This window comes from Ranitomeya variabilis, chromosome 8, assembly GCF_051348905.1.
Source record: "Ranitomeya variabilis isolate aRanVar5 chromosome 8, aRanVar5.hap1, whole genome shotgun sequence".
In the NCBI taxonomy this organism is placed as follows: domain Eukaryota; kingdom Metazoa; phylum Chordata; class Amphibia; order Anura; family Dendrobatidae; genus Ranitomeya; species Ranitomeya variabilis.
Window position 1 is genome coordinate 143,074,353 of NC_135239.1, and position 27,159 is coordinate 143,101,511.

Sequence of the window (27,159 nt, forward strand, 5' to 3'; positions counted from 1 at the left end):
GTGGTTTTCCTCCACATATGGGGTATCGGCATGCTCAGGAGAAATTGCAAAACAAATTTTATGGTTCACTTTCTCATACTGCCCTTGTGAAAGTAAAAAAAAAAAGGGCCTAAAGGATATTTTTTGTGAAAAAAGTTAAAATGTTCATTTTTTTCTTCCACATTCCATTAATTTTTGTGAAGCACCTGAAGGTTAATAAACGTCTTGAATTAGGTTTTGAGCACCCTGAGGGGTGAAGTTTTTAGAATGGTGTCACTTTTGGGTATTTTCTATCATATAGACCCCTCAAAGTGACTTCAAATGTGATGGGGGTCCCTAAAAAAAAAACTTTTTGTACATTTTGTTGCAAAAATGCGAAATCACTGGTCAACTTTTAAAATGTATAACTTCCGAACGAAAAAAAAAAAAATAATGCTTCAGAAATTGTGCTGATGTGAAGTAGACATGTGGGAAATGTTATTTAAGAACTATTTGTGTGATATGACTCTCTGATTTAAGGGTATGAAAATGAAAAGTATGAAAATTGGAAAATTTTAACATTTTTGACAAATTTCCGATTTTTTTTCACAAAAAAAATAAGTCATATCAAAGAACTTTTACCACTTTAATGACGTACAATATGTCACAAAAAAAATCTCAGAATCAGTGGGATACATTGAAGCGTTCCAGAGTTATGACCTCATAAATTGACAGTGGTCAGAATTGGCCTGGTCAGAAAGGTGAAAACAGGCTTTGGAGTAAAATATCTGCTAAAATAACAATTTTTTACATTTCACTTTAATTTTAGTTAATATATTTGTCCCTCAAAGCCACTGCAAAACTAACTAAATTCCCAAATATTGGATTTAGAAATTTCTTTCAAAATATCAAATATGAATGCTAAACGTTTAAGCCTTCTAACATCGTAAAAAAGGACATTAAAAAGTCATGACAACATAAAGGAGAGATATGTAATAATTGATTAACTGTTTTGAGAGCATAAAAATTAAAAAAAAGTACGAACACTGCCAATTTGTAGGGTACGTTTCAGTTTTTTTTAATTAAAAAAAAAAAAGAAAAAAAAAAAAATGCAAAACATATTGATCTAAATTTACTGCCCGCAATCTGCAGTTTCAGGAGAAAAAGAACCTCACTTGGAGACGTAGACACCTCCCAAATTCATTACCATGTTAAGTGGCTTGTCAGACGTGAAAAATGGAGCTTGATCAGGACGGCGTTAAAGGGATCGTCCAGGCTTTTGATAATCGTAATTCCTATTAATTTTTATGGAACTTAAGACAAAATAAAGCAGCTTTGCGCTGCCATTTTTTGCAGCCCCACCTCTGGTGGCCGGCACCTAGAAGTAGTTCTTCCCATAGCATAGGAATAACCTTTTAACCCTTTAGTTGCTGGTCTTTAAAAGGAAAACTATTGACAACTCAATGTTAAACCTCAGTCAACAGCATACTGTAATTTCCTGATAGAAATACAAACACTACAAACATACCTGACTCGGCACCATTGTCAGCTAAGACCGACTCAACAACAGACGGAGGTTGCAGGGTGGAAGCGTCGGTTTCCGCTTTAATTTCTTCAAAACTGGAATCTCCAGGAGCAGAGCTGCTGTCACTCAGGGCACGGCTGTTAAATTCTCTCTCATTACGGTTGTCACCGGAAAGTAAGTCAAATGAGGCTTTTACGTCCATTGCCGTGCTCTTAATCACCAAGCCCCTGCAAAAATAAATATACCTTTCACATACAATATCAAGTCTCACAATCTCCCTGTAGAAAGACAGTTTTCTTAGGTTATACTTTTGAATTACGGTATTCAAATGTTTAACATTCTAGATATGACAAGATGGCAAAAAGTCCTGCAAAATTAAAAATGTGAGTGTGCGCTACAGCATTGCATGCACTGATCGTCTATGGGGTTGTGAACCACCTTTCATATAAAATCCAAACTTGTCCATCCTTGGCCGCAGAATGGAGGTCACATACCATGGATTTCATCATAAGTAATGTGCTACTTATATTCTCATGCAAAAGTTAGAGGATTTGTTAAAAAAAATTATGTGAAGTTATCCCCTTTCAATAGACTAGGGGATAACTTCTTGATGACTGGGGGGTCTCACTGCAGGGATCCCCAATCAGAGCAGAGTTCAGCAGAGCCCAGCCCTGAATAGTGTTGCGACTTCCACTCCATTCATTGACTATAGGACTCAAGGAAATAGCAGACCAATTTTGGGAATAAGTCTGTAAATAGTGCCAACATACGTTAATAAAAAGAGACAGGAACAGGAAGAAAAGGAAAGGGCTCATGATCAGATATCTTTCCCACCATCTATCACATGTGGTGGCAGTGTTCTGGCATCGAGACATATTACTGACGGTGGATCAGTCACTGAAGATAGTGATCATGGAAATTACACACTTCACAAGCAAAGAGAATATATATATATATATATATATATATATATATATATATATATATATATATATATATATATATATATATATATATATATATATATATGTGTGTGTGTGTGTGTGTGTGTGCGTGTGTATATATATATATATATATATATATATATATATATATATATATATATATATATATATATATATATATACACATATACACACATACATATACACATATATACACACATACATACATATATACACATCCCATGTATGAGTACAGAAATATATACTACAAAGCTTGATGTAGAAAGAATGGCAGACCATTCGGTAAATACACGGAGCGAAAGAGGAAAAAACGAACTAAAAGGGTCAAAAAGTAAATAAACAAAAAAAATATAGTACAAAAAATAGTTTATTAATGGTAAGAATAACCAAAGGACACAGAAATTGGCAAAACGGTGCTGGTCACACACAGTGTGTATCCGCCCATACAAGCCCAAACAAGAAATAAAATAATGGACAACTGAACAGGATACCAAATAAACAGAACATGCACAAAAGATGATGAGAGCATAAAGTGCACTATATGGTAAGTATCCAAAATGTTATGTACTATGCAGACAATACTCAAAACACTATACGTCATGCAACAAGTGAATGTGTCCAAATAGAATATAATAAGTAAATATAAATGTAAATACGTTTATGTAAAAAATCAAATGGTAGCATGAGACACTTTAGTATGAGTATATATCTAAATAGCAGTGCAACGTGCACAAAATAGTAGGTATAGCAAGTGCACTGTCAAGTAATTGGTATAAATAGTATGACTGGCAAATGCATAAAGATAGAAAAACATATGCATATACAGGTCCTTCTCAAAAAATTAGCATATAGTGTTAAATTTCATTATTTACCATAATGTAATGATTACAATTAAACTTTCATATATTATAGATTCATTATCCACCAACTGAAATTTGTCAGGTCTTTTATTGTTTTAATATTGATGATTTTGGCCTACAACTCCTGATAACCCCAAAAACCTGTCTCAATAAATTAGCATATCAAGAAAAGGTTCTCTAAACGACCTATTACCCTAATCTTCTGAATCAACTAATTAACTCTAAACACATGCAAAAGATACCTGAGGCTTTTAAAAACTCCCTGCCTGGTTCATTACTCAAAACCCCCATCATGGGTAAGACTAGCGACCTGACAGATGTCAAGAAGGCCATCATTGACACCCTCAAGCAAGAGGGTAAGACCCAGAAAGAAATTTCTCAACAAATAGGCTGTTCCCAGAGTGCTGTATCAAGGCACCTCAATGGTAAGTCTGTTGGAAGGAAACAATGTGGCAGAAAACGCTGTACAACGAGAAGAGGTGACCGGACCCTGAGGAAGATTGTGGAGAAGGACCGATTCCAGACCTTGGGGAACCTGAGGAAGCAGTGGACTGAGTCTGGTGTGTGCAGGAAATGGGCTACAGGTGCCGCATTCCCCAGGTGAAGCCACTTTTGAACCATAAACAGCGGCAGAAGCGCCTCACCTGGGCTACAGAGAAGCAGCACTGGACTGTTGCTAAGTGGTCCCAAGTACTTTTTTCTGATGAAAGCAAATTTTGCATGTCATTCGGAAATCAAGGTGCCAGAGTCTGGAGGAAGACTGGGGAGAAGGAAATGCCAAAATGCCTGAAGTCCAGTGTCAAGTACCCACAGTCAGTGATGGTGTGGGGTGCCATGTCAGCTGCTGGTGTTGGTCCACTGTGTTTCATCAAGGGCAGGGTCAATGCAGCTAGCTATCAGGAGATTTTGGAGCACTTCATACTTCCATCGGCTGAAATGCTTTATGGAGATGAAGATTTCATTTTTCAGCACGACCTGGCACCTGCTCACAGTGCCAAAACCACTGGTAAATGGTTTACTGACCATGGTATTACTGTGCTCAATTGGCCTGCCAACTCTCCTGACCTGAACCCCATAGAGAATCTGTGGGATATTGTGAAGAGAAAGTTGAGAGACGCAAGACCCAACACTCTGGATGAGCTTAAGGCCGCTATTGAAGCATCCTGGGCCTCCATAACATCTCAGCAGTGTCACAGGCTGATTGCCTCCATGCCACGCCGCATTGAAGCAGTCATTTCTGCCAAAGGATTCCCGACCAAGTATTGAGTGCATAACTGAACATTATTATTTGATAGTTTTTTTGTTTGTTATTAAAAAACACTTATTTGATTGGACGGGTGAAATATGCTAATTTATTGAGACAGGTTTTTTGGGTTATCAGGAGTTGTAGGCCAAAATCATCAGTATTAAAACAATAAAAGACCTGACAAATTTCAGTTGGTGGATAATGAATCTATAATATATGAAAGTTTAATTGTAATCATTACATTATGGTAAATAATGAAATTTAACACTATATGCTAATTTTTTGAGAAGGACCTGTATGTGTCTATATATGACAGTTTATCCAAAAATAGAGCAAGTGCTCAAATGATCAAAACAGATAACCGTTGTAGTCAGAACGACATCCCAGGAAAAGTAATGTAAAGATGTATGCCCATGGCAAAAAAGGACAAAAACTATATAAGGAAATGAGGACCTGAGAAGACAGTATGCAGCGCCGCAATGAATATCAGGTACACGCACTGTGAATTGTCCTAAATACTGCCTGAAACGGCTTCAATGCAAGATGAAATGGCTCAAACGACGAGCCAATAATGCTAGTATGGCCATTGTATATTCAATATAACTAGATGTCAGAGAATAGAATGGACGATGTCCTAAGACAAGGTTACCTGTACGATTGGGTGGGTATGGGCAGACACGTGCACAGACGCGCGTTTCGGTTCAGAGTCCTTTGTCAGGGAGACGATAGTGATAGTGTATGAAGTAATAAATCTGATATACTTTTATTTGTAAATGGCAGAGACAGTCAGCACACATCATCCTGGCTGAAAGCAGAACTAGCCAGACCCACAAACCAAGCAGCTGCTGAAAATGGTTTCCGTAAAGGCCTCTCATAGTACTCAATGGAGGAAACTTCATGTATTCTAGACTTCACGTAATCAGTATCTGCACCCTCACATTAAAACTTCTCTCTTTATTTATGATTAAGGCTAATATAGTAAATCTCTCCCCTCAAAAAGCAATACTTTATTATGGTTCTAAATTAAAAAACGGCTTTTCAGATAAAAACATACTTTCCCCAGGACGTCCCTCATGACAGCACAACAGGAGGTAAGTCCCATTTATCTTCCAGGAACAGGATACACGAGAGGTTAAAAGGCCCCCCCCCCCCCCCTTCCGCCTCTCCCCCAGTGTTTTTCCTGTCCTTAGCAGCACAGGGCGAGCAAGAGGAGTGCAGGAGCGCAATACTTGCTGGGGCTCAGCAGGATCGGAGGGGACTGAATCTCTTCCCTTCCTGCTGTCAGGTGTCTCCATCGCGGATACCTCACTGGGCGGGAGTCCCTCAGCTTGTCGATGGAGCAGGGTAGCTGCCGAAGTTGCCGCTTCCCTCTCCGGAGGGTTCTCGGCTCCACGCGACCGCTGGTTGCCGACTTCCGTTCACATGAGTGAGAGTGCGTTCCAGCGTGGAACGCATTTCCGGCCAGACGCCTTTCGAGTATGAACACACTTCCAGTTTAGAGGGGCACTTCCGAGCGGAGCAGAGCAGTGTGCGTTACAACCAGAAATAAACACTCAAAGATACTCCCAAAATAGCATGAAGGACATATAACTCATAACCAATAGACTAACAAACTGGTACAAAAAGACCAAGACCTGAGTATAATCCAAAACAATAATATCTTTATTGTATAGTACAAAATGGATACATAAATCTAAAACCAAATGGACACCAAGTCAAAGAGACCAGGCACTCTAACACAATAGCAGCCTAAGAAGTATAAGAGGAGACATTATCCAACTTCAAACCACCACCCAGCTGCAGGAAACAGCTAGGTAAAATACCTTTCCATACACATTATGTTTATGGAAAGGTATTTTACCTAGCTGTTTCCTGCAGCTGGGTGGTGGTTTGATGTTGGATAATGTCTCCTCTTATACTTCTTAGGCTGCTATTGTGTTAGAGTGCCTGGTCTCTTTGACTTGGTGTCCAGTTGGTTTTAGATTTATGTATCCATTTTGTACTATACAATAAAGATATTATTGTTTTGGATTATACTCAGTTTACAACCAGGAATGCATGAAAGAGCTATGGGGGTAATCTGAAGGCCACCTGGACAAGGTAAAACCCTTTAAAAGGGTACTCACAGAATGGGTGGTGTGTGCAGTCTGAACTATGGAGGTTAATCCGCCCCACTCAGATGCACCAGCCAAGCAGTCCTTGGCCAGTGTAAGTAACCCCATAGCATCTGCTTTACCACAGGTTAGTGGTCACTCCGTAAGAATAGAATATGTTCTGTCTTTTGTATTAGGATAAAGGGCCTCCCATAAGATCTGGCTCCTCTTCCCGAAAAAGAATGAGCAATATAGGATACTGTAGGAGAGAAAAGCGCAAACAGGGTCTTATCCGATGGAGATCACCGAGTATAAATGAGTTGGCACTCACTTGATATTTCTTGGAGTTATGGCATAAAAGGAACCCGTCAGTTAGCAGATGCCGCAGATCCACTGGTCAGACAATGACCGATTCAGAATTTTCAATTTTAGAGATTCGTGGATATTACCCGCGCTGCTGCATAAAGGAATGTCCAGGCGTATTGGAGATACAATTGGTGGTTTATTCTCAACGCGTTTCAAAGTCACTAGGACTTGTATCATCTCCTGAAGAAGTGCTAGTGACTTTGAAACACGTTGAGAATAAACCACCAATTGTACCTCCAATACACGCCTGGACATTCCTTTATGCAGCAGCGCGGGTATCCACGAATCTCTCCAATTGAAAGTTCCAAAAAAGAATGAGATGCCCGACATGCAACACTAAGTTAACTGTTTCATACACAAAGCAGTTATCTGCAGAGTGTGTTGCAAAATTCCTGACAGAGGAACAAGTGTCCTTCTTAACGGATATGCGGGCCATAATTAGGGAAGAGGTCCAGAGCATTGGTACCAGTCTCGTGCAGCCACAGCCAGATCCAAGAATCTCCCATCACAAGAGAGCCAGATGGGAAATGGAGGAATCTTCAGAGGAAGCATATCCATATTTGTACTACTCAGAGGAAGATGCTGAAGACTGTGAAGAAAATTTTTCCCAGAGGCCGTCAGAGGAGAGGAAGAAGTATTTTTTCTCATCCGAAAATACAGACGACCTATTGAAGGCCGTTAGAGCGACTATAAAAATTGAAGAAACGGAAGTATCTCGCACAATTCAGGATGAGATGTTTGGGGGACTGAGAGCACAAATGAATAGAGTGTTCCCGGTCAACCAGCATATTAGAGCTATGATCTTGGAAGAATAGGAAGATACAGAAAAATGCCTGGTCATCCCTCAGGACTTTAAGGCCTATCTTCCCTTTGACCCTTTGGAGATCAAGGAGTGGGAACAAATCCCCAAAGTGGACATTCCTATTACCAGAGTGGCAAAAAAGACCTCTATACCGATTGAGGACTCTTTCTGCCTGCGGGACGCCATGGATAGGAAAGCATAAGGACTGTTAAAGAGGAGTTGGGAGTCTTTGGCAGCGGTTATTAAAGACTAATATATCGGCCACCTCGGTAGCTAGGTCCATGTGTGTCTGGATTGACGAACTGTCCAAAGAGATAAAATTAACACCCCAGAGAGGTTATATCAGAGTCCCTCCTTATGTTAAAGATGGCGAAGCAGTTTATGGTGGATGCTTCAGCAGTCTGTAAGGTTTGCAGCTAGCAGTAACATGCTCTCTAACTCGGTGCGGCGGGCCATTTTGCTTAAAACATGGTCAGGGGACAGCCAGTCTAAAAGCAAGCTCTGCTCCATCACTTTCTCAGGTACACGTCTTCGGTCCAGTTCTAGACAACATTTTAGAGAGGGCCACTGACGACAAAAAGGGGTTCCCAGAGGAAAAGCCAGGAGATTTCATCCCTTTCGCAGGCTCCATCAGTCCCCTAGGCAGGACTATAAGGGAAAGGGTAAATCAGGCATGTGGATTTACCCCAAGGGAGGCAAGGATAGATCCATCCAGTTCTACTCCCGCTCACATATAAGGTCTTGATGCCAGGAGGGGGGGGGGGGGGGGGGGGGAGATGGCAGTTTTTCTCGGGAGAAAGGGGAACCCTGGATGGTTGGTGGATGGACACAATGTCCCAACAAGGCTGTGACATCAGCAAGGAGGTGGAGGAGTCATGTTTTGGGCCGGAATCATGGGGAAACAGCTGGTAGTGCCCTTTAAGGTTCCTGAAGGTGTGAAAATGACCTCTGCAAAGTATATAGAGTATGACTGACAACTTTCTTCCATGGTATAAAAAGCAGAAACGTGCCTTCAGGAGCAAAATCATCTTCATGCATGACAATGCACCATCTCATGCTGCAAAGAATACCTCTGAGTCATTGGCTGCTATGGGCATAAAAGGAGATAAACTCATGGTTTGGCTACCATTTTCCCCTGACCTCAACCCTATACAGAACCTTTGGAGTATCATCAAGCAAAAGATCTATGAGGGTGGGAGGCAGTTCACATCAAAACAGCAGCTCTGGGAGGCTATTCTGACTTCATGCAAAGAAATACAAGCAGAAACTTTCCAAAAACTCACAAGTTCAATGGATACAAGAATTGGGCAGGTGATATCAAAGAAGGGGTCCTATGTTACATAGTAACATAGTTATTAAGGTTGAAGGAAGACTTTAAGTCCATTTAGTTCAACCCATAGCCTAACCTAACATGCCCTAACATGTTGATCCAGAGGAAGGCAAAAAAAAACCCATGTGGCAAACAGGAAGCTCCACATTTGGGAAAAAAAAATCCTTCCCGACTCCACATACGGCAATCAGACTAGTTCCCTGGATCAACGCCCTATCAAGTAATCTAGTATATATAACCTGTAACATTATACTTTTCAAGAAAGGCATCCAGTCCCCTCTTAAATTTAAGTAATGAATCACTCATTACAACATCATACGGCAGAGAGTTCCATAGTCTCACAGCTCTTACAGTAAAGAACCCGCGTCTGTTATTATGCTTAAACCTTCTTTCCTCCAGACGTAGAGGATGCCCCCTTGTCCCTGTCTCAGGTCTATGATTAAAAAGATCATCAGAAAGGTCTTTGTACTGTCCCCTCATATATTTATACATTAAAATAATATCACCCCTTAGCCTTCGTTTTTCCAAACTAAATAGCCCCAAGTGTAATAACCTATCTTGATATTGCAGACCCCCCAGTCCTCTAATAACTAACCTTGGTCGCTCTTGTTTAGCTATGTCTTTCTTGTACACCGGAGACCAGAACTGTACACAGTATTCTAAGTGTGGTCGAACTAGTGACTTGTATAGAGGTAAAATTATGTTCTCCTCATGAGCATCTATGCCTCTTTTAATGCATCCCATTATTTGCTTTTATAGCAGCTGCCTGACACTGGCCACTAAATGTGAGTTTGTTGTCCACCCATACAGCCAGGTCTTTTTCATTGATGGTTTTGCCCAGTGTTTTACAATTAAGTACATAATTATACATCTTATTACTTCTACCCAAGTGCATGACCTTACATTTATCCCCATTAAAGCTCATTTGCCATTTATCAGCCCAAGCTTCTAGTTTACATAAATCATCCTGTAATATAAAATTGTCCTCCTCTGTATTGATTACCCTGCAGAGTTTAGTGTCATCTGCAAATATTGAAATTCTGCTCTGTATGCCCCCTACAAGGTCATTAATAAATATGTTAAAAAGAAGAGGGCCCAATACTGACCCCTGTGGTACCCCACTGCTAACCGCGACCCAGTCCGAGTGTGCTCCATTAATAACCACCCTGTTTCCTATCCCTGAGCCAGTTCTTAACCCACTTACACATTTTCCCCTGTCCCCATTATTCTCATTTTGTTTATCAACCTTTTGTGTGGCACCGTATCAAAAGCTTTTGAAAAGTCCATATACACTACGTCCACTGGGTTCCCTTGCTCCAGTCCGGAACTTACCTCTTCATAGAAATTGATCAGATTAGTCTGACAGGAACGGTCCCTAGTAAACCCATGTTGATATTGGGTTATGAGGTTATTCCTCTTCAGATACTCCAGTATAGCATCTCTTAAGAAAACCCTCCAGGATTTTACCCACAGTAGAGGTTAAGCTTACTGGCCTACAATTTCCAAGTTCAGTTTTTGTCCCCTTTTTGAATATTGGTACCACATTTGCTATACGCCAGTCCTGTGGTACAGACCCTGTTATTATGGAGTCTTTAAAGATTAAAAATAATGGTCTATCAATGACTGTACTTAATTCCTGAAGTACTCAGGGGTGTATCCCATCCAGGCCCGGAGATTTGTTAATTTTAGTGATTTATAGACGCCGCCGTACTTCCTGCTGGGTTAAGCAGGTGACATTTAATGTGGAATTTTTGTTATCACTGATCATATTGTCTGCCATGGAACTTTCTTGTTTAAATACTGATGAAAAAAGTCATTTAGCATATTGACTTTTCCCTCATCCTCATCCACCATTTCACCCAGACTATTTTTAAGGGGCCAACACTATCATTTTTTAGCTTCTTACTATTTACGTAGTTCAAGAATATTTTGGGATTATTTTTACTCTCTCTGGCAATGAGTTTCTCTGTCTCAATCTTAGCTGCCTTGATTTGCTTTTTTTTTACAGAATTTAATTTTCTGTATTTATTTAATGCCTCATCACTACCTACTTCCTTTAATTCTCGAAATGCTTTCTTTTTGTCACTTATTGTGCCCCTTACAGCTCTATTTAGCCATATTGGTTTCCTCCTATTTCTAGTATGTTTATTCCCATACGGTATATACTGTGCACAGGTCCTATCCAGGATGCCAATAAACGTCTCCCATTTTCTTTGTGTATTTTTATGTCTCAGGATATTGTCCCAGTTAATTGCACCAAGATCATCTCTCATCTGTTGGAAATTTGTCCTCCTGAAGTTTAGTGGCCTTGTAACCCCTCTACTACACATCTTATTAAAGGATACATGAAAACTTATTTTGTGATCACTATTCCCCAAGTGACCCCAACCCTTTTATTTGATATGCGGTCTGGCCTGTTGGTTAACTCCTTCGCGACCTGTGACACAGCGTATGCGTCATGAAAGTCGGTGCCAATCCGACCTGTGACGCATATGCTGTGTCACAGAATGATCGCGTTCCTGCAGGTCGGGTGAAAGGGTTAACCGTAATTTCACCCAACCTGCAGGGACAGGGGGTGTGGTACTTCAGCCCAGGGGCTGGCTTCACCCCCCCCATGGCTATGATCGCTCTGATTGGCTATTGAAAGTGACTGTTTCACTTTCAATCAGAGCAATCGTAATATTTCACCAATGAAAATTAGTGAAATATTACAATCCAGCCATGGCCGATGCTACAATATCATCGGCCATGGCTGGAGACCACGATCTGCCACCGATCTCCTCCCCTCCGTCCTGTCCTTTAGTGTCCTCCGCTCCCCTTTACTGTCCTGTGCGCTCCCCCCATGCTCCGATCCCAGCCCTCCATACTTACCGAGCTCCGGTGTCCCTCCCGGTGTCCGTCCATCTTCTCCATGGGCGCCGCCATGTTCTAAAAAGGCGGGCGCATGCGCCCTTCAAATCTGCCGCCTGGCAGATTCATTCCAGGTACATTTTGATCACTGTGATAGAACCTATCACAGTGATCAAAATAAAAATAAAAAAAAGTAAATAAACCCCCCCTTTAGCACCCCCATAGGTAGGGACAATAATAAAATAAAGAAAATATATTTACTTTTATTTTTCCACTAGGGTTATGGTTAGAACTAGGGATAGGGTTGCAATTAGGGTTAGGGTTGCAATTAGGCTATGTGCACACGGTGCGGATTTGGCTACGGATTCGTAGCAGTTTTCCATCACATTTACAGCCATGTAAACCTATGGAAAACCAAATCCGCTGTGCCCATGGTGCGAAAAATACCGCACGGAAACGCTGCGTTGTATTTTCCGCAGCATGTCAATTCTTTGTGCGGATTCCGCAGCGTTTTACACCTGTTCCTCAATAGGAATCAGCAGGTGAAATCCGCACAAAAAACACTGGAAATCTGCTGTAAATCCGCAGGTAAAACACAGTGCCTTTTACCTGCGGATTTTTAAAAAATGGTGCGGAAAAATCCTCACACGAATCTGCACCGTGGGCAAATAGCCTTAGGGTTGGAATTAGAGTTAAGATTAGGGTTAGGGGTGTGTTGGGGTTAGGGTTGGGAGTTAGAATTGAGGGGTTTCCACTGTTTAGGCATATCATGGGTCTCCAAACGCGACATGGCGCCACCATTGATTCCAGCCAATCTTGCGTTCAAAAAGTCACATGGTGCTCCCTCCCTTCCGAGCCCCGACGTGCGCCCAAACAGTGGTTTACCCAAAACTTTTGGGGCATAAGCGTACACAGGAAAAATTGCCCTACAACTATGGGGGTCTAATTTCTCCTGTTACACTTGAGAAAATAAAAAAAATGGGGGCTAAAAAATTATTTTTGTGGGAAAAAAATGATTTTTTATTTTCACGGCTCTGCGTTATAATATTCTGTGAAGCACTTGGGGGTTCAAAGTGCTCACCACACATCTAGATAAGTTTCTTGGGGGGTATAGTTTCCAAAATGGGGTCACTTGTGGGGGGGTTTCTACTGTTTAGGCACATCAGGGGCTCTGCAAACGTAACATAACACCCGCAGACCATTCCATCAAAGTCTGCATTCCAAAACGTCACTACTTCCCTTCTGTGACCTTGACGCGTGCCCAAACAGTTGTTTCCCCCCACATATGGGGTATCAGCGTACTCAGGACAAACTGGACAACAACTTTTGGGGTCCAATTTCTCCTGTTACCCTTGTGAGAAAAAAAAAATTGCTTGCTAAAAAATAATTTTTGAGGAAAGAAAAATGATTTTTTATTTTCTCGGCTCTGCATTATAAACTTCGGTGAAGCACTTGGGGGTTCAAAGTGCTCACCACACATCTAGATAAGTTCCTTGGGAGGTCTAGTTTCCAAAATGGGGTCACTTGTGGGGGAGCTCCAATGTCTAGGCACACAGGGGCTCTCCAAATGCGACATGGTGTCTGCTAACGATTGGAGCTAATTTTTCATTCAAAAGTCAAATGGCGCTCCTTCCCTTCCAAGCCTTGTCGTGTGCCCAAACAGTGGTTTACCCCCACATGTGAGATATCGGTGTACTCAGGAGAAATTGCCCAACAAATTTTAGGATCCGTTTTATCCTGTTGCCCTTATGAAAATGAAAAAATTGAGGCTAAAATAATTTTTTTGTGGAAAAAAAAAGGACTTTTTCATTTTTATGGATCAATTTGTGAAGCAACTGGGGGTTCAAAGTGCTCACTATGCATCTAGATAAGTTCCTTGGGGGGGCTAGTTTCCAAAATGGGGTCACTTGTGGGGGAGCTTCAATCTTTAGGCACACAGGGGCTCTCCAAAAGCGACATGGTGTCCGCTAAAGATTGGAGCCATATTTTCTTTCAAAAAGTCAAATGGCGCTCCTTCCCTTACGAGCCCTGTCGTGCGCCCAAACAATGGTCCCCCCCCCCACATATGGGGTATTGGCAAACTCAGGACAAATTGTACAATAACTTTCGGAGTCCAGTTTCTCCTTTTACCCTTGGGAAAATAAAAAAATGGTTGCTAAAAATCATTTTTGTGACTAAAAATGTAAATGTTCATTTTTTCCTTTCATGTTGCTTCTGCTGCTGTGAAGCACCTGAAGGGTTAATAAATTTCTTGATGTGGTTTTGAGTACCTTGGGGGGTGCAGTTTTTAGAATAGTGTCACTTTTGGGTATTTTCTGCCATATAGACCCATCAAACTGACTTCAAATGTGAGGTGGTCCCTAAAAACAATGGTTTTGTAAATGTAAAAATGAGAAAATCGCTGGTCAAATTTTAACCCTTATAACTATCCTAGCAAAAAAAAAAAAAAATGTTGTTTCCAATATAGTGCTGATGTAAAGTAGACATGTGGGTAATGTTATTTATTAACTATTGTGTGCCACATAACTCTCTGGTTTAACAGAATAAAAAATTCAAAATTTGAAAATTGTGAAATTTTCAAAATTTTCGCCAAAGTTCAATTTTTTTTCACAAATAAACGCAAAAATTATCAACCTAAATTTACCACTAACATGAAGCCCAATATGTCACGAAAAAACAATCTCAGAACCTCTACCACATGCCACCGCCACCCCCAACTTCCTTATTTGTGCCCAAGTCTCTATCTGTACTATCTTCCCCTCCTATAAAATGAATACCCTCCCCCAATCCCTAGTTTAAACACTCCTCCAACCGTCTAGCCATTTTCTCCCCCAGCTCAGCTGCACCTTACCCATTGAGGTGCAGCCCGTCCCTAGCATAGAACCTGTAGACAACTGAGAAGTCGGCCCAGTTCTGCAGGAACCCAAACCCCTTCTTCCTACACCAATTCTTGAGCCACTTATTAACCTCCCTAATCTCCCGTTGCCTCTCTGGCGTGGCACGTGGTACAGGCAGTATTTCGGAAAATACCACGTTGGAGGTCCTTGCTTTCAGCTTGCAGCCTAATTCCCTGAAATCATCTTTAACCCCTTCATGACCCAGCCTATTTTGGCCTTAATGACCTGGCCGTTTTTTGCAACTCTGACCAGTGTCCCTTTATGAGGTAATAACTCAGGAACGCTTCAACGGATCCTAGCGATTCTGAGATTGTTTTTTCATGACATATTGGGCTTCATGTTAGTGGTAAATTTAGGTCGATAATTTCTGAGTTTATTTGTGAAAAAAAAAACAGAAATTTGGCGAAAATTTTGAAAATTTCGCAATTTTTACATTTTGAATTTTTATTCTGTTAAACCAGAGAGTTATGTGACACAAAATAGTTAATAAATAACATTTCCCACATGTCTACTTTACATCAGCACAATTTTGGAAACAAATTTTTTTTTTGCTAGGAAGTTATAAGGGTTAAAATTTGACCAGTGATTTCTCATTTTTACAACAAAATTTAGAAAACCATTTTTTTTAGGGACCACCTCACATTTGAAGTCATTTTGAGGGTTCTATATGGCTGAAAATACCCAAAAGTGACACCATTCTAAAAACTGCACCCCTCAAGGTGCTCAAAACCACATTCAAGAAGTTTATTAACCCTTCAGGTGTTTCACAGCAGCAGAAGCAACATGGAAGTAAAAAATGAACATTTAACTTTTTAGTCACAAAAATGATCTTTTAGCAACAATTTTTTTATTTTCCCAAGGGTAAAAGGAGAATCTGGACCACAAACGTTGTTGTCCAATTTGTCCTGAGTACGCTGATACCTCATATGTGGAGGTAAACCACTGGTTGGGCGCACGGCAGGGCTCGGAAGGGAAGGAGCGCCATTTGACTTTTTGAATGAAAAATTGGCTCCAATCTTTAGCGGACACCATGTCGCGTTTGGAGAGCCCCCGTGTGCCTAAACATTGGAGCTCCCCCACAAGTGACCCCATTTTGGAAACTAGACCCCCCAAGGAACTAATCTAGATGTGTGGTGAGCACTTTGAACCCCCAAGAGCTTCACAGAAGTTTATAACGCAGAGCCATGAAAATAAAAAATAATTTTTATTTTCTCAAAAATGATTTTTTAGCCCACAATTTTTTATTTTCCCAAGGGTAACAGGAGAAATTGGACCCCAAAAGTTGTTGTCCAGTTTCTCCTGAGTACGCTGATACCCCATATGTGGGGGTAAACCACTGTTTTGGCACACGTCGGGGTTCGGAAGGGAAGTAGTGACGTTTTGGAATGCAGACTTTGATGGATTGATCTGCAGGCATCATGTTACGTTTGCAGAGCCCCTGATGTGCCTAAACTGTAGAAACCCCCCACAAGTGACCCCATTTTGGAAACTAGACCCCCCCAAGGAACTTATCTAGATGTGTGGTGAGCACGTTCAACCCCCAAGTGCTTCACAGAAGTTTACAACGCAGAGCCGTGAAAATAAAAAATCATTTTTCTTTCCTCAAAAAAAGATGTTTTAGCAAGCAATTTTTTATTTTCACAAGGGTAACAGGAGAAATTGGACCCCAATGTTTCTTGCCCAGTTTGTTATGAGTACGCTGATACCCCATATGTGGGGGTAAACCACTGTTTGGGCGCACGTCAGGGCTTGGAAGGGAGGGAGCACCATTTGACTTTTTGAACGCAAGATTGGCTGGAATCAATGGTGGTGCCATGTTGCGTTTGGAGACCCCTGATGTGCCCAAACAGTGGAAACCCCTCAATTCTAACTTCAACACACCCCTAACCCTAATCCCAACTGTAGCCCTAACCCTAATCACAAGCCTAACCACAACCCTAACCCCAACACACCCGTAACCCTAATCCCAACCCTAACCCTAATCCTAACCCTAATCCCAACCCTAACCCTAATCCCAACCCTAACCACAACTGTAACCCCAACACACTCCTAACCCTATCCGTAACCCTAACCACAAGCCTAATCTTAACCCTATTTCCAACCCTAGCCCTAATTCCAACCCTAACCCTAAGACTATGTGCCCACGTTGCGGATTCGTGTGAGATTTTTCCGCATGATTTTTGAAAAATCTGCAGGTAAAAGGCACTGCGTTTTCCCTGCAGATTTACAGCGGATTTCCAGTGTTTTTTTGTGCGGATTTCACCTGCGGATTCCTATTGAGGAACAGGTGTAAAACGCTGCGGAATCCGCACAAAGAATTGACATGCTGCGCAAAATACAACGCAGCATTTCCGCACGGACTTTTCCGCACCATGGGCACAGCGGATTTGGTTTTCCATAGGTGTACATGGTACTGTAAACCTGATGGAAAACTGCTACGAATTCGCAGCGGCCAATCCGCTGCGGATCCGCGGCCAATCCGCTGCGGATCCGTGGCCAATCCGCTGCGGATCCGCAGCCAAATCCGCACATGCCCTAACCCTAACCCTACCCCTAACCCTACCCCTAGTTCTAACCCTAACCCTAGTGGAAAAAGAAAAATATATATTTTCTTTTTTTTATTATTGTCCCTACCTATGGGGGTAATAAAGGGGGGGGGGGGTCATTTACTTTTTTTTTTATTTTGATCACTGTGATAAAACCTATCTGGAACGAATCTGCCGGCCGATTCGGCGGGCGCACTGCGCATGCGCCCGCCATTTTGGAAGATGGCGGCGCCCATGGAGAAGACGGATGGACACTGGGAGCCTCAGTAAGTATAAGGGGGTTGAGATCGGGGCACGGGGGGGCGTCGGAGCACGGAGGGTGGCATAGGAGCACGGGGGGAGCGGACAGGACGGGGGAGCGGAGCACAAGACGGAGGGGAGCGGACCACAGATCGGTGGCTTGGGGGGGCGATCGGTGGGGTGGGGGGGTCACATCAGTGTTTCCAGCCATGGCCGATGATATTGCAGCATCGGCCATGGCTGGACTGTAATATTTCACCAGTTTTTAGGTGAAATATTACAAATCGCTCTGATTGGCAGTTTCACTTTCAACAGCCAATCAGAGCGATCGTAGCCACGGGGGGGTGAAGCCACCCCCCCTGGGCTGAAGTACCACTCCCCCTGTCCCTGCAGATCGGGTGAAATTGGAGTTAACCCTTTCACCCGATCTGCAGGGACGCGATCATTCCATGATGCCACATAGGCGTCATGGGTCGGATTGGTTGACGCCTACGTGGCGTCAAAGGTCGGGAAGGGGTTAAGGACCTACCACCTACCTCTAACTTTGTCATTTGTGCCAATGTGCACCATGCCCGCTGGGTCCTCACCAGCCCCTCCCAGTAATCGGTCAACCCGATCAGCGATGTGTAGGACTCGAGCGCCAGGTAGGCAGCACACCGTTCGACGATCCCTGTCTGCGACAGATTGCCCTATCTGTTCCCCTAATAATTGAGCCCCCACTACCAGCACCTGTCTGGCCTGCCGTGCTCTCCTATTTCCCTCCTTACTGTAGCAGTCACTCCTCCGGCTTTCAGAGGACATGCCTGGTGCAGCAGTGCTACCCCTGTACTGGCACCCCCCTCATCTGCCAACTTAGTAAACTTATTGGGGTGTACCAGATCAGGACTAGCCTCCCTGGCACTCTTCCCTCTACCCGGCCTTCTAACTGTTACCCAGCTTGCTGCTCCACTGTCCTGCAGCTCCATCCTACCATCCACCCCTCATCTATCCCATTGAGCGTCTGCTCATTGAGCAGAAGACTCCTCTCCATATTGTCAATGGATCTCAGTGTTGCCAGCTGCACATCTAGCTCCAGAATCTGGGCTTCCAAATGCACAACGTGCTCACATCTCGCACAGCAGTATGCACCCTCGACCGGCTGTTCAAGGATTGCATACATGTGGCAAGACGTGTACTGGATGGCATGAACAATAGTGGAGCATATTTCCTAATGGGGATTGCACCAGACAAAAGCGTTAAATAAAAATAAATACAAAGTATTAATAAAATACAGACAGCAATTCCTCCCTTGGAAACTCCCTGAATCCAAAGTCACTGAATCACAAGTGACACACTTACCGCCGTTCACATTTACGCTCCGGTCACACTCAGGTTGTTCACACTCGCTAAGCTGAAGATTTAACCCCTTTCTGACATTGGACGTACTATCCCGTCGAGGTGGGGTGGGCCCGTATGACCACCGACGGGATAGTACCTCCAGCCCGATCGGCGGCGCTCACAAGGGGAGCACGGCCGATCGCGGCCGGGTGTCAGCTGACTATCGCAGCTGACATCTGACACTATGTGCCAGGAGCGGTCACAGACCGCCCCCGGCACATCGCGATCAAACATGATCGCGGTGTGCCGGCGGTACAGGGAAGCATCGCGCAGGGAGGGGGCTCCCTGCATGCTTCCCTGAGACCCCCGGAGCAACGCGAAGTGATCGCGTTGCTGCGAGGGTCTCTTACCTCCTCCTCGCTCCAGGTGCCCGGATCCAAGATGGCTGCGGCATCCGGGTCCTGCAGGGAGGGAGGTGGCTTACCAAGTGCCTGCTCAGAGCAGGCGCTTGGTAAGCCTTCAGTGCTGTAAGTCAGATCGGTGATCTGACAGAGTGCTGTGCAAACTGTCAGATCAGCGATATGTGATGTCACGGGGACAAAGTTTAACAAAAAATTTCCACATGTAAAAAAAAAAAAAAAATTCCTAAAAAAAAAAAAATACAAAAAAAAGTACACATATTTAGTATCGCCGCGTCCGTAACGACCCCACCTATAAAACTATATCACTAGTTAACCCCTTCAGTGAACACTGTAGGGAAAAAAAAAAAAAAAACGAGGCAAAAAACAACGCTTTATTATCATGCCGCCGAACAAAAAGTGGAATAACACGCGATCAAAAAGACGGATATAAATAACCGCTATAACCGATATGGTACCGCTGAAAACATCATCTTGTCCCGCAAAAAACAAGCCGCCATACAGCGTCATCAAAGAAAAAATAAAAAACAGTTATAGTCCTCAGAATAAAGTGATGCTAAAATAATTATTTATTCTATAAAATAGTTTTTATCGTATAAAAGCGCCAAAACATAAAAAAATGATATAAATGAGGTATCGCTGTAATCATACTGACCCGAAGAATAAAACGGCTTTATCAATTTTACCAAAAGTGGAACGGTATAAACGCCTCCCCCAAAAGAAATTCATGAATAGCTGTTTTTTTGTCATTCTGCCTCACAAAAATCGGAATAAAAAGCGATCAAAAACTGTCACGTGTCCGAAAATGTTACCAATAAAAACGTTAACTCGTCCCACAAAAAACAAGACCTCACATGACTCTGTGGACCAAAATATGGAAAAATTATAGGTCTCAAAATGTGGAGACGCAAAAACTTTTTTGCTATAAAAAGCGTCTTTTAGTGTGTGACGGCTGCCAATCATAAAAATCCGCTATAAAAAATGCTATAAAAGTACATCAAACCCCCCTTCATCACCCCCTTAGTTAGGGAAAAATAATAAAATTAAAAAAAATGTATTTATTTCCATTTTCCCATTAGGGCTAGGGCTAGGGTTGGGGCTAGGGTTGGAGCTAAAGTTAGGGGTAGGGTTGGGGCTAAAGTTAGGGTTAGGGTTGGTGCTAAAGTTAGGGTTTGGTTTACATTTACGGTTGGGATTAGGGTTGGGATTAGAGTTAGGGGTGTGTCAGGGGTGTGGTTAGGGTTACCATTGGGATTAGGGTTAGGGGTGTGTTTGGATTAGGGTTTCAGTTAGAATTGGGGAGTTTCCACTGTTTAGGCACATCAGGGGCTCTCCAAACGCGACATGGCGTCCGATCTCAATTCCAGCCAATTCTGCATTGAAAAACAGTGCTCCTTCCCTTCCGAGCTTTCCCTTGTACCCAAACAGGGGTTTACCCCAACATATGGGGCATCAGCATACTCGGGACAAATTGGACAACAACTTTTGGGGTCCAAGTTCTCTTGTTACCCTTGGGAAAATATAAATTTGGGGGGCTAAAAATCATTTTTGTGGGAAAAAAAAAGGATTTTTTATTTTCACGGCTCTTGTAAACTGTAGTGAAACACTTGGGGGTTCAAAGTTCTCACAACACATCTAGATAAGTTCCTTGGGAGGTCTAGTTTCCAATATGGGGTCACTTTTGGGGGTTTCTACTGTTTGGGTACATCAGGGGCTCTGCAAATGCAACGTGACGCCTGCAGACCAATCCATCTAAGTCTGCATTCCAAATGGCGCTCCTTCCCTTCCGAGATCTGCCATGCGCCCAAACAGTGGTTGCCCCCCACATATGGGGTATCGGCATACTCAGGACAAATTGCACAACAACTTTTGGGGTCCAATTTCTTCTCTTACCCTTGGGAAAATAAAAAATTGGGGGCAAAAAGATAATTTTTGTGAAAAAAATCATAGTTACTTACCGATAACGGTATTTCTCTGATCCCATGATGGCACCACGGAGAGAGGGGTCCGCCCCCAGGGACAGGAAACCTACAGGTGAAAAAGGGCGTACCTCTCTCCCACATCAGATGGATTACAGAGCCTTATACAGAACTTCAGCTGCAACTCAATATTTGTACAAATTAACTTAACCAATTTAACTTAACAGAGGCACCGTGACTAAAGTTAATCATTAATATATTATAACTAGCTATTGAACCCGTTCTACGCCCGGGTGGCGAGCATTTATATTGGAATATGGTCTCCATCCTGGTATGTGCTGCTCCTATCCTGTCATATGCTGCTCCATCCTGCGCCCCCATCCTGTCATGTGCTGCTCCACCGTGTCATGTGCTGCTCCATCCTGCGCCCCCATCCTGTCATGTGCTGCTCCACCGTGTCATGTGCTGCTCCATCCTGCATCCCCATCCTGTCATGTGCTGCTCCACCGTGTCATGTGCTGCTCCATCCTGCGCCCCCATCCTGTCATGTGCTGCTCCACCGTGTCATGTGCTGCTCCATCCTCATCCCCATCCTATCACGTGCTGCTCCATCCTGCGCCCCCATCAGTGCGGGCGGCTGTGCTGAGTGCGGGCGGCTGTGCTGAGTGCGGGCGGCTGTGCTGAGTGCGGGCGGCTGTATGTGGCTGTGCTGAGTGCGGGCGGCTGTATGTGACGTGGCTGTGCTGGGTGCGGGCGGCTGTGCTGGGTGCGGCAGCTGTGGACGGCTGTGCTGGGTGCGGCGGCTGTCCGTGGCTGTAGGCGGCTGTGCGTGGCTGTGCTGGGTGCGGAGGCTGTGCGTGGCTGTGGCGGCTGTGCGTGGCTGTGCTGGGTGCGGCGGCTGTGCTGGGTGCGGCGGCTGTGCTGGGTGCGGCGGCTGTGCTGGGTGCGGCGGCTGTGCTGGGTGCGGCGGCTGTGCTGGGTGCGGCGGCTGTGCTGGGTGCGGCGGCTGTGCTGGGTGCGGCGGCTGTGCTGGGTGCGGCGGCTGTGCTGGGTGCGGCGGCTGTGCTGGGTGCGGCGGCTGTGCTGGGTGCGGCGGCTGTGCTGGGTGCGGCGGCTGTGCTGGGTGCGGCGGCTGTGCTGGGTGCGGCGGCTGTGCTGGGTGCGGCGGCTGTGCTGGGTGCGGCGGCTGTGCTGGGTGCGGCGGCTGTGGGTGGCTGTGCTGGGTGCAGCGGTTGTGCGTGGCTGTGGGCGGCTGTGCTGGGTGCGGCGGCTGTGGGCGGCTGTGCGTGGCTGTGCTGGGTGCGGCAGCTGTGCGTGGCTGTGGGCGGCTGTGCTGGGTGCGGCGGCTGTGCTGGGTGCGGCGGCTGTCCGTGGCTGTGGGCGGCTGTGCGTGGCTGTGGGAGGCTGTGCGTGGCTGTAGGCGGCTGTGCGTGGCTGTGGCGGCTGTGCATGGCTGTGCTGGGTGCGGCGGATGTGCTGGGTGCGGCGGCTGTGCTGGGTGCGGCGGCTGTGGGTGGCTGTGCTGGGTGCGGCGGCTGTGCGTGGCTGTGGGCTGTGCGTGGCTGTGGGCGGCTGTGCTGGGTGCGGCGGCTGTGCGTGGCTATGGGTGGCTGTACGTGGCTGTGGGCGGCTGTGCTGGGTGCGGCGGCTGTGCGTGGCTGTGGTCGGCTGTGCTGGGTGCGGCTGTGCGTGGCTGTGGGCGGCTGTGCGTGGCTGTGGGCGGCTGTGCTGGGTGCGGCGGCTGTGCGTGGCTGTGGGCGGCTGTGCTGGGTGCGGCGGCTGTGGTCGGCTGTGCTGGGTGCGGCGGCTGTGCGTGGCTATGGGTGGCTGTGCGTGGCTATGGGTGGCTGTGCGTGGCTGTGGGCGGCTGTGCTGGGTGCGGCGGCTGTCCGTGGCTGTGGGCGGCTGTGCGAGGCTGTGCGTGGCTGTAGGCGGCTGTGCGTGGCTGTAGGCGGCTGTGCTGGGTGCGGCGGATGTGCTGGGTGCGGCGGCTGTGCTGGGTGCGGCGGCTGTGGGTGGCTGTGCTGGGTGCAGCGGCTGTGCGTGGCTGTGCTGGGTGCGGCGGCTGTGCGTGGCTGTGGGCGGCTGTGCTGGGTGCGGCGGCTGTGCGTGGCTGTGGGCGGCTGTGCTGGGTGCGGCGGCTGTCCGTGGCTGTGGGCGGCTGTGCGTGGCTGTGGGAGGCTGTGCGTGGCTGTAGGCGGCTGTGCTGGGTGCGGCGGCTGTGCTGGGTGCGGCGGCTGTGGGTGGCTGTGCTGGGTGCGGCGGCTTTGCGTGGCTGTGGGCTGTGCGTGGCTGTGGGCGGCTGTGCTGGGTGCGGCGGCTGTGCTGGGTGCGGCGGCTGTGGGTGGCTGTGCTGGGTGCGGCGGCTGTGCGTGGCTGTGGGCTGTGCGTGGCTGTGGGCGGCTGTGCTGGGTGCGGCGGCTGTGCTGGGTGCGGCGGCTGTGCTGGGTGCGGCGGCTGTGCTGGGTGCGGCGGCTGTGCTGGGTGCGGCGGCTGTGCGTGGCTGTGGGCGGCTGTGCTGGGTGCGGCGGCTGTGCGTGGCTGTGGTCGGCTGTGCTGGGTGCGGCTGTGCATGGCTGTGGGCGGCTGTGCTGGGTGCGGCGGCTATGGTCGGCTGTGCTGGGTGCGGCGGCTGTGCGTGGCTGTGCTGGGTGCGGCGGCTGTGCGTGGCTGTGGTCGGCTGTGCTGGGTGCGGCGGCTGTGCGTGGCTATGGGTGGCTGTGGGCAGCTGTGCTGGGTGCGGCGGCTGTGCGTGGCTGTGGGCGCCTGTGCGTGGCTGTGGGCGGCTGTGCGTGGCTGTGCTGGGCGCGGTGGCTGTGCTGGGTGCGGCCATTTTCTTGGTCCTGCTCCCGGAGTCGGCGCCTGCGCAGTCCGCGCTTTCCGGCGCCATTTTCTTGAAGACACTGCAATGTGTCTTCAAGAAAATGGCGCCGGAAAGCGCGGACTGCGCAGGCGCCGATTCCGGGAGCAGGGGGACAGTCACGGCCCGGAAGCGCGTCGGTGGAACGGGTCAGGTAAGTATACTCACCCTCCGCCTCCTGGCTCGTCCCTGCTTGTCCGGTGGAGATCGCGGTGTGCGTTCAGCGCTTACGCATACCGCGATCTCCTGGGAGCGTCGCTCTGTGCGGTCCAGACTGCGCCGGCGCTTGCGCTTGCGCAGTCTATAGAGGCTTCGGACAGAGTGACGCTCCCAGCGTTATATTATAGATGTGCACACCTGTGTGTGAAAAGGGAGGGAATATACGGGTGCCATCATGGGATAAGAGAAATACCGTTATAGGTAAGTAACTACGATTTTCTCTATCCCCATGATGGCACCACGGAGAGATTTGCATAGATAGTAATTCTTAGGGAGGGACCACTGCCTCTAGAACCCTTCGCCCAAAGGTAGGATCAGAGGAGGTCAAGTCTAGACGGTAATGTTTGAAAAATGTAGACTGGGAAGACCAAGTGCCCACTCTACATATCTGTTGTATCGAAGCGCCAGCTCTCTCTGCCCAAGATGATGCCACTGCTCTGGTCGAATGAGCCCTTATATTCTCCGGGATGGCTGTCCCGCAGGATGAGTAGGATAGGGCGATGGCGTCTCTTATCCATCTCGCTAGCGGGGCTTTCGATGCTTTCTGTCCCTTCCGTGGACCCTGGAAGCAGACAAACAGAGCCCTATCCTTTCTGCACTCCCTAGTGGCTGATAGATATTGGACCAGACATCTTTTTACGTCTAGGGTGTGTAGTGTTTTTTCCCCCTCATTTTTAGGGCTGGGACAAAAGGAAGGCAAAGATATCTCTTGCGTTCTATGAAATTGTGACTATTTTAGGGAGGTAAGCCGGGTCAGTTTTAAGAATGACTTTGTCCTCGAGTATTTGAGTAATGGGTGGGCATGCAGATAACGCTTGTATATCGCTGACACAACGAGCCGAGGTTAGGGCCACTAGGAGTGTGGTTTTTAGAGATAAGATCTTTAACGGTACCTCTGCCAGGGGCTCAAAGGGAGGTTTGGTTAGGGCATTTAAAACAAGGTTTAGATCCCAAGGAGGAGAATTGTGGAGGGGAATAGGTGTGGACCTACTTGAGGATTTAATAAATCTCATGACCCAGCGATCTCTGGCCAAATCATAATTATACAAAGCTCCCACGGCTGCTACCTGAACCTTTAGAGTGCTTGTAGCTAGACCTTTTTCCAATCCCTTCTGTAGGAACTCAAGAATTTTCCCTATTGGGATTTCCCCAGATGGGTCTGCACCAGATACTGACATGAATTTTTTCAACACTTTCCCATATATTTTGGTGGTTACGAGTTTCCTACTCTGTATTAGGGTGGACACTAGATTGGGTGAAAATCCTTTATCACTTAGAAGCTTCCTCTCAAAAGCCAAGCTGTCATGTGTAGGCTCTTTACATTGGGGTGGAAAACTGGTCCCTGGGATAACAGGTTCGGAGTGTCTGGTAGGACCCAGGGGCTTGATATGGACATTTTTCTTAGCCAAGAAAACCATATTCTGTGGGGCCAGAATGGAGCTATTACTATCACTGTTGCTCCCTCCTCCCGAATTTTCCTCAGCACTAAGGGGATAAGAGATATCGGAGGGAACGCGTAGGCGAGGCGATAGTTCCAGGGAATTGTTAGGGCGTCTAGAGCTACTGGGCCCCCCCCCCCCCCCCCCGAGGGTCGATTGAGCAGAATGTTTTCACTTTGTGGTTTTGACTGTTCGCGAAAAGGTCTATTTCTGGCAGTCCCCAGAGTTTTACAATTTGACTGAATATCGACTGATTTAGCTCCCACTCCCCCTGTTTTAAGCATGTCCTGCTCAAGAAGTCTGCAGTTTGATTCTCTGAGCCTTTCAAGTGGAGAGCTGTCAAGGACTTTAGACTGTGTTCTGCTATGTGGAAGCTGGATTGGGTTACCTCCATCAATGCTCGACACCTGGTACCCCCTTGGTGGTTTAGATATGCAACCACTATCTGGTTGTCCGAAAAGACTTTTACGTGATGGGAGTGAAGGAGATTTAGAAAGTGCGTTAGAGCTAATTTCACCGCTAACAGTTCTTTCATGTTTGAAGAAGCTAGCTCTTGACTTTTGCTCCAATTCCCCTGTGCCACTTGATCGTCTATATGTGCTCCCCACCCCCAGGGGCTTGCATCCGTCGTTAGGATTTTTTCCGTCGGAAGTGCCCAAGGAACCCCCTTGGTTAAATTCACTGGGTCTGCCCACCAAACTAGGGAGTGTATCGTGCTCTGTGAGATACTTAATTGCCCGTCTAAATTTCCGTGCAGAGATATGCTTGAATCTAAAGTCTCCCATTGTAGGTCCCGGGAATGACATTGTGCCCACTGCACAGCCGGGATACAGGCAGTCATAGAGCCCAGCAGGGACGTAGCTTTTCTCAGGGTAGTGACTGGGGATACCATCAACTGTAACACTGCCTGTGTCATTTTTTGAATCTTCCCCTGAGGAAGATAACACTTCTGCGTCATCGAGTCTAGGACTATTCCTAAGTACTCCTGTACTTGGGACGGCACTATTTTGGATTTGGGTATGTTCAGCAGCCAACCTAGACTCGACAGTAAAGCCATGACCAAATCCAACTGTTGTTTGCACTGTTGGAATGAGGTCCCTACCACAAGGAGGTCGTCCAGATAGGGAACTATTAGGACATTCTGTTCCCGTATGTGGGCCATCACTTCTGACATTATTTTCGTGAATACCCGAGGTGCGATGGCTATCCCGAAAGGGAGAGCCTGAAATTGGTAGTGTTTTACTTCCCCCTGGATATTCACTGCCAGTCTGAGATATTTTTGATGATCTTTGTGGATGGGCACATGGT

The 27,159-nt window shown here is 46.1% G+C and overlaps 1 protein-coding gene across 8 annotated transcripts in view; it reads right to left on the reverse strand.

The window, feature by feature from the left end:
* L3MBTL2 (L3MBTL histone methyl-lysine binding protein 2) overlaps positions 1-27,159 on the reverse strand; it is a 241,087-nt gene that overhangs the window by 190,824 nt on the left and 23,104 nt on the right. For all 8 annotated transcript variants that reach the window (XM_077275930.1, XM_077275928.1, XM_077275934.1 and 5 more), the window contains exon 2: positions 1,487-1,710. In XM_077275930.1, the coding sequence (XP_077132045.1) occupies positions 1,487-1,710 (224 nt within the window). The remainder of the gene's footprint in view (positions 1-1,486; positions 1,711-27,159) is intronic.